This window comes from Polistes canadensis, unplaced genomic scaffold (genome assembly GCF_001313835.1).
Source record: "Polistes canadensis isolate GaletaPanama2010 unplaced genomic scaffold, ASM131383v1 scaffold_22, whole genome shotgun sequence".
NCBI classification, from domain to species: domain Eukaryota; kingdom Metazoa; phylum Arthropoda; class Insecta; order Hymenoptera; family Vespidae; genus Polistes; species Polistes canadensis.
The window spans coordinates 350,086-363,184 of NW_014569569.1; the positions used below are offsets into that span (position 1 = coordinate 350,086).

General features: G+C 33.1%; 1 protein-coding gene across 1 annotated transcript; it reads left to right on the forward strand.

The window, feature by feature from the left end:
• The first annotated feature begins 11,215 nt into the window (after positions 1–11,215).
• Positions 11,216–12,166, forward strand: LOC106794030 (adenylate kinase isoenzyme 1-like). The gene is made up of 2 exons (XM_014761414.1): positions 11,216–11,578; positions 11,882–12,166. Exons 1-2 carry the CDS (start codon positions 11,216–11,218, stop codon positions 12,164–12,166), a joined length of 648 nt encoding a protein of 215 aa, XP_014616900.1.
• The last annotated feature ends 933 nt before the right edge of the window (positions 12,167–13,099 follow it).

The window sequence follows — 13,099 nt, forward strand, 5'->3', positions numbered from 1 at the left end:
TAAACATTAATTTGTTGTTTCATCTATCAATAATTCAATAATCGATTATAAAAGTCACGAATAGTTATGAGTTACGTGATTGGCTGTATTCAAATACAATCATGAAACATACATAATTAATATTTTCAATATTTTACCTTCCCCGAATATAATACATACACATACGCATACACATATTTAAATATATACGTATATGAATACATTAATAAAAAGAAAATAGATTTTTTCACAAAGGGTAGACTCAATAAATGAAATAATATGTTTAACAGATTAAAATATAGAATCTATCATAAGAATGGAATTTAATTTAACAATTTAATAACCGATGATCCTTTAGATAATACTATACGATCTTTAGCCAAAGTAGTAACGTTATGAAAGTTTTATACGGGGGTACAAAAAAGAACAGAACAGAACAGAACAAAATAGAACAAAACTGAACTGAATTGAACTGAACTGAATTGAACGGAAAAGAAGAGAGAGATGGAAAATTCGTTTATCGTGTATATTCGGATTACACTCACAGGAGACAGCATGTACATACTTTGTGAAGTGTAGATGGGGTAGATGGAAGAAAATGGAAAAAGGAAAGATAGAGAGAGAGAGAGAGAGAGGAAGAAGAAAGGGGGAGGAAGAAGAAAGGGTGAGGAAGGATAGAGAGGGATAAAATGCGATAAAGTCAAAGTTCTTCTCTTTTTGGCGCATACCGATCGATTTGAGGAGTTCGCTTACACTCTTTGGCTCGTTTCACCTAAGAGAGTTCTTCGTGCTTATTACTTTCCACTTTGCATCTCGTCAAAATCGATACGAACCTCGTGCAAATGGATCGAAATGAAAATGATGCGTCAGTGACTTTATCATTCGTTTTCATTATCATTTTGATTTCATCCTTTACGAATCTTTTTTTTTGTGTGGATCGATTAGAAATATTTAAGATCAGTATGTACGTGTATATATTTAGAAATTTATGAATTTTCTTTTCTTTTTTTTTTTATTATATACAAATCAATTTTCTCATTTTCATTCGTTTTTCTAAATTTTTATTAAAGAAAAAATGTTATACTTATATATTAGTATTAACGTGATTATTGTAAAAATATTAACTTTACTCGGTTATATGTAAAAGAAGAATATATATATATAGAGAGAGAGAGTGAAATAAAAGGGGTTAAGGGAAAATAATTAATTTATTACAGAATAATTGTGTTAATGAAAATAACAAAGTAATCGACGTTATTATACTAGAATGCCTCTGTGATGATTTTATTACATTTTTTTTTTCTTTTTTATGAGACGATCGATTCGAAATACAATATTTTCGATTATGATATATAATAAAATGTAATTAATTTTTCAATTAGTTGATTATATTTCTCTAATCGATAAATATAATAAACTTTTATTATATTTCAATATTATTTTCTCTGTCGAGTTTAAATGAGAAATGAAATATTTGTAATGAAACAAAATAAATGTCGTACTTTATACTTCGACGTTAACATGATAATTAAAAAAACCATATAGGATAAAAACATGGGTATTTTGAATACTATACCAATTGTGAACAGTTCGTACTTTACTTGGATATATTAAGAATAACAAAAAAAATACTATTACCATAGTAAGTGTACGAAAAGAATCGTTGAATATTCTAGAAAAAAACCTTTACATAGTTCAGCTATGTATACATGTAAAAAAACACACACACACACACAGAAAGAGAGAGAGAGAGAGAGAGAGAGAGAGAGAGAGAGAAAATATTACCAAGCGAATATCGATGAGCATAATAAAGTTATTTACCTAATGACAAACATACAGGACACTTTTTTACGACCATCAACACGTCTATGCAAAGAATATTATATTTGAAGTGTAATTTAACTCGAGTATCGGTAACCTTCGGGATAGGAAGTTAGCTTTTACATTAACCACAACCAAGGTAGCCATTATTCTATCGATTTCTTATCATTACCATTCAGCTTCATTAATTACGCTAATTAAGTTCTCTAATCCGGAAAGTTTCTTCTTCTACTAAAGTTCGTATTCTTCTTTGATAATAATCATTCTAAGGAAATAAGAAGAAGACGAAGAAGAAGATGAAGACGATGAGGAGGAGGAGGAGGAGGGGGAGGAAGGAGGAGGTAAAATTTGAGATGATAGAATTTCGTACGAGCATACGCGATCGATGGATTTAATTTCCTGATTTTCCATATTAACACACGCCCGTCCATGTTGTGTGACCAGAACTAAATAGCATTTGGGCGTAATCGTCGGAGATGAACTTATTCCTATATCCATGAAATTAATTTGGAGAACCAATTTGCATAGAAGCTTAATGCCGTCATGATGCATCCAGTCCGTCTCTATAATGTTACGCGTGAAATTGCTATTACTCTGTCTTTCTCTATCTCACATATGCATAACGTGTATACATGATGTATGTATGCATGGATATATATATGTACACACGCACGTACGCACACACACTAACAGAGAAGAGGATTCAAGGATTTACAAAAGCTTTATGTACGTCGACGAGATAATCCTTGTTGTCACAAGGTACGTCTGATCACCATGTGAACAAAAAATCGATTGAAAACTTGAATAAAAGTTAATTAGTTTAAGACATTTCACTTTGGAAAGTGTGAAGTAAACGTTCTCGAGTATACGTTTATTATTGTGTGTATTGTGTTATAATATAATATCTTATCAATGGATTCTACAAATCGTAATCGTTAATTATTTTGGAATATAATTGTTTTATTTATATACTTTCAAAGATATTTATTATTTTTCATTTGTTTCTTTGAAATGAAACCACCATTTTTTATTCTTTTCGGAATAATATTTCAAGATTTCAACGCATGTTGCATTTATTCATAAGTTATTTCTTTTTTTTAATATCTCGAATCACTAAAATCTAATATATTACATTTCATCTTTTATATCGATTTATATAAAGGGATAAAGAAAAAAGAAAATAAAAAAGGAATTCCTGTTTTACTTCTGGTATCGCGTAATTTTGAATAATCCTTTTTTTTATTTCGAATAAAGACGTTAACTTTATACGTAACATTTTTATTTGCAAGCTTTATTAGTTTTCACAGAAAACAGATTCGGTTAATATTACCGAACGCGTTTTCCTCATATCGCATAGATATATTCGTGATACATCGGAAAAGCTTGGACGTTATCTCTACGTTGTATGTTACACGTGTATAATAAACGCGACATGTATCACAGGTAACGCCTCGTAAACGCATCATAGAAATTACAGGAATTCTCAATGGATCGTTTTCTCGGTTTCATATTTTTCATTCTAATCACGCGATACATCATCATTATCGTATTTTGATAGGAATTTATCGGAAACGGTCATATTTTTTTACCCCTCCCCTTCTATCCCTCATTGATCTAATAAATCAAATATGTGTTCGTCCTCTTTTTTACCTCGGTGGGCTGGCTGGGTTAGGGGGTGAAAGTTAAACAAAAAAGTTTCGAGTTCCTAACGTAAAAAGAACATTTTTTTTCTCGGTCAAACTAAAATTTATTTTTATTTTTTCGACATGGTATCCAAACTTTTCAACCCATCCTCGTAATATCCCCTAAGTATACTATAAATAGTTTATCGAATATAACGCGTAAAATAGACCATATATTTATCCTAGTTTATCCTTTTAATATTAAACTAGTTTGAAGTATTCGTTATCAGGAAATTTATTAGGATAAGCTTGAAAATTTTTCTTTTTTTTGCGTTTCGTTACTAAAAGCAACGACGTTTAATATATATTCCTCCTGACCCCCCTTACCCCTCCCTCCCCCCACAACTTCCCAGCCATCGAATCTCCTTTCAACCTATCTCTCATCCTTCATCCTTCATCCTTCATCCTTTTCCCTGTCTTTTCGTTCGTCTGTCTGTCTGTCTCTCTGTCTCTCTCTCTTATTTTCCATCGAGAACTAAGGAAACTTGTCGGATATTAATAAACTTCGGTCTCCGCGGAAACTCGAAAAGTATCTCTTTTCGTCTCTTCCCCGAGTACTTTTAAAACTTGCACTCACGGGAAATGAAATTCTCGCGAATTCCTGAAGGTAAAAGCCACTATAAGCGAGAGAGGAAAGGCTTCATCGTTGCCTTCGACATCATCGAGAAACGGGGGTTCAAAGGTGGTGGTGATGGTGGTGGTGGTGGTGGTGTGGTGGGGATGGGGTTGCTTCTGCTAAAGAGTAAAGAGTTGGAAGAGTTAGAAGAGTGAAGAGTGAAGCCGATAAAATTCTCATTTGATGGATAAACACTAGGGCACGTTGAGTGAACGAAAAAAATAACAATTGAAAAAAAAAAGAGAAAGAGACAGGAGGGGAAAAAAAATATGAGAGAAAGAAAATAAATTCAAGGATAATAAGTCCAACGATTTGATATAAGTTAGCATTCCATTGTTTATATTTCGATTGTAAAGTTTGGAGTCTAAGTAAAAAAATATAATTTTGTCTACTTTAAACTCGGTACTCTTCAACTCACCCACCTCGTATTTTCGTATAGTCTATTTTGAAATACGCGGTTTAAAATAATATATTTGTAATTATATTAATATTCGTTTAAATGTGTAATGACGAAAAGGGCAACAACACATCGCGAAAGCAGAATTTTAATTAAAAATGTAAAAAATGGTCAACCGATAGACAAGTCGTGGTACGTTTAATATTAAATTTGATCTGTATGGTCAGCTGGCATGATTTTTGGTTCAGATATTTTGAATTTCTCGTCCATTAATTCTGATTTCTTGATTTATTTCGATCTTGTTTATTTTTTTTCTTCTTTTTTTTTCTCCTCCCCCTCCAATAAGTCTTATAATACTTTTAAAATAATGTTTTTTTTTCTCTTTTTTTTTTCAGGCTGGATAGGATGATTTATATGTATCACGTGATACGATCTATGAATGTAAAATCGGCCATTGATAAATAGTTCTGTAACGATAGATTGTGTCTATGATATACACACAATATATATATTTTCTTTTTATCTTTTTTCGGGTTATTTCTTTCCTTTTCTCTTTTATTTATTTATTTTCTTTTATTTATTATTGATTTATATCTTTGGTCTTTGCAAAGAACGCAGGTGCGTAAAACTTCGTCGCTTCATACGTTACAGTTACGAATCTAGCAAAGCTACGCAACGTCATTTGAACGATGATCGATCGATCGTGAAACCAAAACTTCAATATTTTTTTCTTCTTTTAGTATTTCTCTTCTTTTATACGTGATACGTATAAAATTAATGTTGATATCACAAAGTTCGTTTTATCAAATTAAATAATTACCCGTGTGTATTACCTTTTTATGATATTAAAATTTAAGATTTATCATCCTAATTTTAATTCTTTTAAAAATTTTCTATCATTGAGATCATACGTAGCAAACATATATTTGATTATTCATTTAATTGTATTTTTTTTTTTAATTTGAAGCTTATAATCATCGACATAACCGATTAAAATGTTACAACGTTTTCATAATATTATCCTTTTAGATTAGTTTAAGATTAATCGATTTTACCTCGTGTCAGATTTTAGGATGCATAATCCTACAGATAGGTGGATATATACTTGGTGTTTATAACGGAAGTTACATAGTCATCGTTATAATTATCATCGTCTTGGTATTAGTATTAGTAGTAGTAATACTAGTAGTAGTAACGTTTCCCTTGTGGTCAATTATCATGTTTACTCTATTCACGTCGATAATTTTCGCGTGTAACTAACAGGTATTTCGCGGTACTTGGTGCTACCGTGACGTTGTCCCAACATGCAAAATCAACTGGACTAGACGATGGATAGATAGACAGACAGGTAGAACGGGGTGTCCATTGCAGGCAAACGCTTGCTTGCCACTGTGCTTGATCATTTACTCACTCTCTCTCTCTCTCTCTCTCTATTCCACTCCCTCTTTCTCTCTGTATATATGTATGTACATGTATTGGTATGTATCTCTATCTCACTCGCTCACTTTCTCCATTTCTCTCAAGGCTAATCACAATACCACACCGTGTGCGTTATGCTGTAAACACAGAAGCTCCTCGTCTTGTGTCAATTGACCGTGTAATCTGTAATTGCTAGAACGCGATAAACCAATACGGATGTGTCTTACTGTCCAACGCGAATTCTGATAATCCTTATAAGTTATTTTTCATCATTCGAATATTTGCAATTTTTTCTTTTCTTTTAACACGTTCCGTATCAAGCGTGATTTCGTTGAGTTTCCTGCCGGCCCAAGTTTTACTGTCGGCGCGCTAGAACGATAGCGGAGAGATATGCGGGAATATAAACAATAAGTCTAGTAGGTCCGTGCATTGTCGATTATCTTTATATAAATTACTATCGACCTATGAAATTTATAAATTATTTTGTTCCGAAATAATCTTATATATAAGTTTATTTTAGATATTTAAACGCTTATCGCTTATCTACAAAACATCCTTTTATCATGACTCAAAGCTCTGATTCTACAAATCGCGGTTGTCCTTCGAAAATGAATATTTTGGCGATAATAGAGTACAATATTGGTAAAAGTGGCTTTGACAGAAGCTACCAGATGTTGTCATATGCAACAGTCATACAAAAAAGCATCAAATAGTATCGCAAATGGGCAATATATTTACTTTTAGGGACAGCGATCGTAAACGCACATATAGATTATCAGAGAGCTACACAAAAAAAAATAAAAGTAAGAAAATTTTGTGAATTTTTTGTCACAAAATAGTTGTCTTTAAAAAATACTGTGCTCAACACTAATAGACACGGAAGAAGGAATCTGTCTCACTTCTTGGAGATTCGCAAGAATCAGCAGGGCAAGCTTGTAAGAATGATGTGTGTACTGTGTTACCAAAAAAAGAGGAAAAACGTAGGACGCCAAAAAGCAAAAGAAAACCTTAAAAAAACGACAACTTATTGTTTGAATTGCCCAAAATCGCCACAAATGGGCTTGGACTGTTTCAATGAATATTATACGACATAGTATAATGTAATATTTTATCCTATATAAATTAATACAAAATAGAGTGTTATTTGTGTATTTTTTAAATTTTCATGTTGTATATTCTATATTTACACTTCAGAACTTGTTCCAATAAATTTGTTTTCAAAATACAGCAGAAAATCATATTTAACTTAAACAAGAAAAGCGTAACCCACATATGGGTTACGCGGGCCCCACGGAATCATGCCCGTCACCCAAGTACGGGTTACGCGGGACGGAACGTGTTAATATTATTTTTCCTTTTTTTTCCCCGTACAATATCACATTGTTTGATTTAGTAGAGTATAATATAATAAATGATTTTATGGTTAAGGAGAAAAAGAAAAGAAAGAGAAGAGAGTAGAATCTTTTAGCATATTTAGACAACGTCTTGTTTATTTTGAGCACTACTCTACTACGTAGATTTAGAATTTCTACTTTGACAATGTGATGAGAGAGGAATATAAATCGAGTGTCGTCGTTGTGGGAAAAGATTACTCGCGACGAGAGTTTCGAGTTTGATCGATGGACCTTAAGCGTCGATAAGGAAATGGATCTTTTCTTCTTCTTCTTTATATGTTCTTTTCTTTTTTCTTAGAGAGTCAAATATTACCAGTTCATTTCGATTTGGTTAATATATAAAAGATTGTAAGAAAACGATAGAAAAATTGAGTAGGATCGAAAAATAGAACTTAAGTATTTGTTAGGTTGAAATTACATTACCAGGATGATTAATATATTCCCATGAAAACTTGCCTGTTAGGAAATAGAACTCTCTTTCTCTCTCTCTCTCTCTCTCTTTCTTCTTGAAGATTGATTGTTAGTTTATAGAGAATGACGTTGCATTATAATGATAGAGAAAAAAACGTGTAAAGAATAGCAGATTCGTAAGATTTGTATCTTAAATCATATTACGCGTTTAATAAATCAAATTAAGTTTAATTTCTAATTCTACTGAAAACTGGCCGAATTTTCTTGTTCGTTTGAAGAACGAAAATAAAAAGAAAGAATAGAATAGAATAAAATAGAAACGTAAACGAAAATATGGAAATCGTTCGCGAAATGGGGGTGGGAGGATGGTTCTTTTTAATAGTGAATTTCAAAACGGGTTGTCTAAGGGGATGAGGTAGGTTGGAGGGAAGGATGATACGCGAAAAGAGGAAGGAAGGAAGAAGAGGATAGTGGGGGTATTACTTAGCCGTTGAACTTTGCCGAGAACGAATCCGATTGCAAATTTGCAGTGGGACTACTCTCGTAATGACTTTTCCTGAAGACCGATTACGCCGATTGCAAGTTAAGAGAGTGGTAAACGGAAGAAGAAAGTAGGAGAGTGAGAGAATGTATTTATGTGTATATATATATATATATGTGTGTGTGAGAGAAAAAGAAAAAGCGAGAAACCAACAGGGAAACAAAGCTCGGTGAAAGGGTGCCTGTAGGCTAATTGAAAGTCCGTCGTTACTAGAACATAGTGTGCGTGTGTGTGTGTGTGTGTGAGAGAGAAAAGTGGTCCCCGGAAAGGACCGAATGCTGCCGCCATTGTAATTGGCCTGGCTATTATTAACGTCGCGGCATGCCATTTATTTTAATGGACCTTGTGGAAGCACTCGTATATGTAGTACTACTATCAGAAAACCGCAAATCTCGATTGCTCGAACTCTATTCTCCTCAGTGTCCTTCTTGTTCAAATACATATTGATTATATTATAATGGAACGTGTAGAAGTATTCGAAAAAATCTTCCATGTCTAAACAAAATATGTACAATATATTATATTATATTTACTTATTATTAAAACAGTAATCCAATTAGAATTAATTTCGTTATCGTAAACGATTTTATGTAAAGTGGAATCAATTAATATCAATCCTTAATATATATATTATATGTTACCGACAATGTGTATGAAAAGCTAGCATTCTATAGAATACCTAGACATTGTATATAATACATTGGAATTCTATAGAATGACAAATGCCATTTAGGCAAAGTATGTAAAAAGATCCTGACAAGTATTCTGTATTCCTGTCGAATACAAACGATTGAAATTTATATTAGAATATTAGAGAAATTTGAATTCCTTATTCGAAATAGAGTATACCATTCACTTGGACGAATCAGAGTGTTGGATGTATGGGACGCTTAGAGAAGTTCCAATTGAATTTTGAAAGATCGTAGTAGCCTGTTAGGATAGGTAGAGTTTCTCAGCAATGGCGGCGGAGGTTCGAGGACCTTAGAGGACCTTAGAGTAAGGGGATCACGTTTGGTGGCAGGTACTCGAATGCCGATATTCACCAATGATTCCCGCGCCAACCGCAAGCGATCCTGTTAGGTGTCCGGAGAATTCCATCCGGTGGTCGCATTCCCGACGTCCCGTGGGAAAGTCCTAGGCCGGCTTTCGGCACCTACATCAATTAAATATCTTAGCGCAGAATAAAGAGAAAGAGGGAAAGAGAGAGAAAGAGAAAGAGATGGACATAGAAAGAGAGATGGGTGGATAGGGGGATGGGGGTGGGGGGTATACGGAAACTAACCGATATCTCTTTGTGCATAGTTCTATGTACCTTTCTTTTATCCAAGTTCTTTTCCTATTAGAATAGTAAACAAAAAAAATAATCCTTAAATATTTGATGTGCAGTAATACATGAAGACGATCTTTTACACAGGAATCAATATTTTATGTTATTCCGATGAAAAAAAAAGTCTTTCGAATTACTTTTCTCTCGAGATATAATAGAAATATTCGTTTCTGTAATAGTAAGAAAAAAAAAAAGGAAAAATAAAGCAATAGCATAAAAAGTAAAACAATTTAGAAAAAGCGAGTTTTGAACGATGGAAAGATCGTTCGGATGTTTGTAGAGCTAACGAAAAAAAAGGGGCAATTTACGTTATAAATTGGACGATTCTATTTTATAGTAATACGTGCGTCGGTTGATGTTTACGCAAGTTGTATCGCAGATTTATCTTACCAATTCTATATTCTACATTGTAGTCTCTCTCTCTCTCTCTCTCTCTCTCTTCTATAATGAGCAATACCACGGGACGTTTCACAATGGACAAATGAAGGTACCAGCAGTCCGATAAAGTAGAGCAGAACATATTTGTTTCTATAAATTTGCAAGAACAATGGGGGAAAAGGAGAGGTAACACTTTATAAGGGGATAGTGCTTCTTTTTTTTACCCTTAGAAAGTTTCTCTAGTATATAAATTTGCATAAGTATATACTGTACTTCCCTTCACTTCCCATTCTCTTTCCCATATCCTAGAGATTCAACGATGAATACGAACAAGTTTACGAAACAGCTGTACCAAAGTGCATTAATCTCCTCGTATCTCATATTATTTTCATACCGTTTTGTTTATTTTTTATCGGAACACTTTTTCAAGAAGTTACGTATACAATGGGAGGGAGCTGAAATGGGGAGGGTAGAGATAGAGAGAGAGGGGATTAAAAAATAAATAGGATGATCACGTCGAACGTAGAACTGACACGTAAACTTATCGGGATTCCTGTTAGAAGCCGTGAACGATCTTGTTCAGCATGATAATGCAAAGATATATCTTCTCTTTCTCTCTTTCTTTCTATTTCGCACACATCTATACATACATATGTATATGCATACATGAATGCATGCATACATGCATTAAAGTCTGACTAGCAGAATAGGTAGGGAAGATAGTAACGAACAGCAAGACGATTTATCTCTTTGCCTCTTTAACACATTCCTTGAACCACTTCTTTAACTCTGACAGTCTCGTTTGGGGTATCATGAAAGCATTGCAGGCAACAATATTTATTTCTTTTTCTATTTATCAATCGTAAGATAATAATTTGTGAACGATTTAAATTCATTTTGTTAGAATCTATCTGACGTGAAATTTTAATCAGTAGTATCAATATGCCGAACTAATTTATTGTATCTTTTATTTTGTTATTGTTCTATGTAAAATATATCTAATTGTCATTTTTATTGCGATTGTGACAAGTAAATCAATTGATTAGCGTGAAATTGTCGTTGTATATACTTTCTTAGGGATTTTATTATAACCTATTATCAAATATTTCTTGCAACGCGAATTCGTTACTTTTATCTCAATAATATTGTAATTTTATTTTCTTTATATATTTTCCTGCGATTACGCGTTATAGGATAACTTCGAGAATAGGAGATAATTCTATGATATTGCAAAACACGCGGATGTGGTTATGGGTATGTGTTTGGGTAGAAGAAAAAGCATGGAATTTCCAGAAAACAATATAAGAAACATGGAACAACCGAAACAATATTCCGTACCTATAATCTTCGTAATCGGTGCACCAGGCGTTGGTAAACGCGACTTGGGTAGAAGACTATCCGCAAAATATGGTTTCTTCATGATTTCGACAAGGGATTTGCTGAAGCAGGAAATCGAAAATGGTACGGAAAAAGGTCAGAAATTTGAGAGTATCATGAAAGAAGGGCAAAACGTTCCAGCGAGTGACGTTGTTCCTATGGTCGAAGAACAGATGATGAGTCAGCCTAATGCCATGGGATTTCTTATTGTTGGTTTTCCTCGAGACGAGGGACAAGTAAACTTTCTATCTTTCTATTCTTGCATTTTTCAGCACAATAAGCGATCGCATTGCGTGACGTTAAAACGATTAATAATAATATACTGATGAAAAATATTTATAAAAATATTGATTGAAAATAAATAAAATGTGTAGTTTATCTTTCCCTCTCTCCCATAACTTTTTCATTGTTCACACGTGCACAATGCATTCGTGAGAAGATAAAAAATATTTGTCAATGTTCGAAAAAGAATCGTTTTAAAAGAGAGAATAACGCGGAATATTCATAGCATCGAACAATATCCCATCGTTTGACGGCAGGCGACGATGTTCAACGAAGAAGTGAAACAGCCGACGTTGGTGCTCCATTTGCAAGTCAAAAGGGACGTCCTAGTTGAAAGGGCGAAAAATGGAACGGCTAAGAATGATCAAAATTCGTCGAAGCTTTCAGGGCAAATTAATTCCTACATCGACACGATTTCTTCTGTTATCGAACCAAACAAGACGGTAACCGCGGTGATTGATGCGAATGAAAAGAACAAAGATGAGATTTTTCAAGCTGCCGAGAAGGAAATAGATAATCATACGAAGAAATCTGAAACATAATTATCATTATTTTCTTTAACGTTAAATGATTGGTTTTTAACATAAGTTATGTCGAATTCAAATTAAATACGTATGATAATAATAAATCAATTAATTAACGAACATATTAAAAATAATAAATATAAAGAAAATACTTATAATTATAATTATAATTATCTTAATGTTAGAATTTTTCTCTTATTTTACTTTCAATTTTGTATAAATCATTAGAAATGTATATACAACTATGTATAAAGTGGGACGTATAAGATTCGCGTGGCTTAAACGAGAAATCATGAAAAATCAATACGACGGAGAACGTACTAATTGAAAATGAAAAATCGATTATTTTAACCGAGTGTGTTTGTGGTAGGTTTAGGTGTTAAAAAAAGGAAGAAAAGAAAAAAAAAGACAAAGAAAATGAAGAATGAAATAAGAGAGTAAGAAAGAAAGAAAGTTGAAGAATGAATAGTACGTTGACCCGAACTTTCATAAATTTTTCTCATAATTTTTAATCACGTCAACATGTCGACGAACAAACCGAACTAAAATTGATGGGGGATGTTGGTTGAATGTAAGAAGAATGGTAGCTTTTTTGCGGATTCTTTTTTTTTCTTCTTTTTTTCTCTTTTTTTTTTCAGATACTAGAGTTAGTCTTACACGGAACGAACTTGGAATTGTATCCGTTCCTTTTTTCGTCTTCTTATCGTATCACGATTCTACTTTCTGGAAAATGCTTTATATCATAAAAGGCCAAAGGAACTATTTAGTGATCATTCAAAAGGATGATTGAAGTTGGAATTAGTCCGAAATTGTATGGCCAACGAGCAGCCATAACGTTCCCATTGAAATTAATCTGGATATATATGTATGAAATACGTAGGTATATATGCACGTGTGTGTGTGAATGTATGTACGTATGCGTGTATATGTTCATTCGATATTTCGTGATTT

What these genes read in the sequence shown, in the direction of transcription:
- LOC106794030 (XM_014761414.1), top strand. Translation starts at nt 11,216, where the DNA reads ATGGGTATGTGTTTGGGTAGAAGAAAAAGCATGGAATTTCCAGAAAAC. An exon ending in TTCCTCGAGACGAGGGACAA is followed by an intron (nt 11,579 to 11,881) that starts GTAAACTTTCTA and finishes GTTTGACGGCAG; the next exon opens with GCGACGATGTTCAACGAAGA.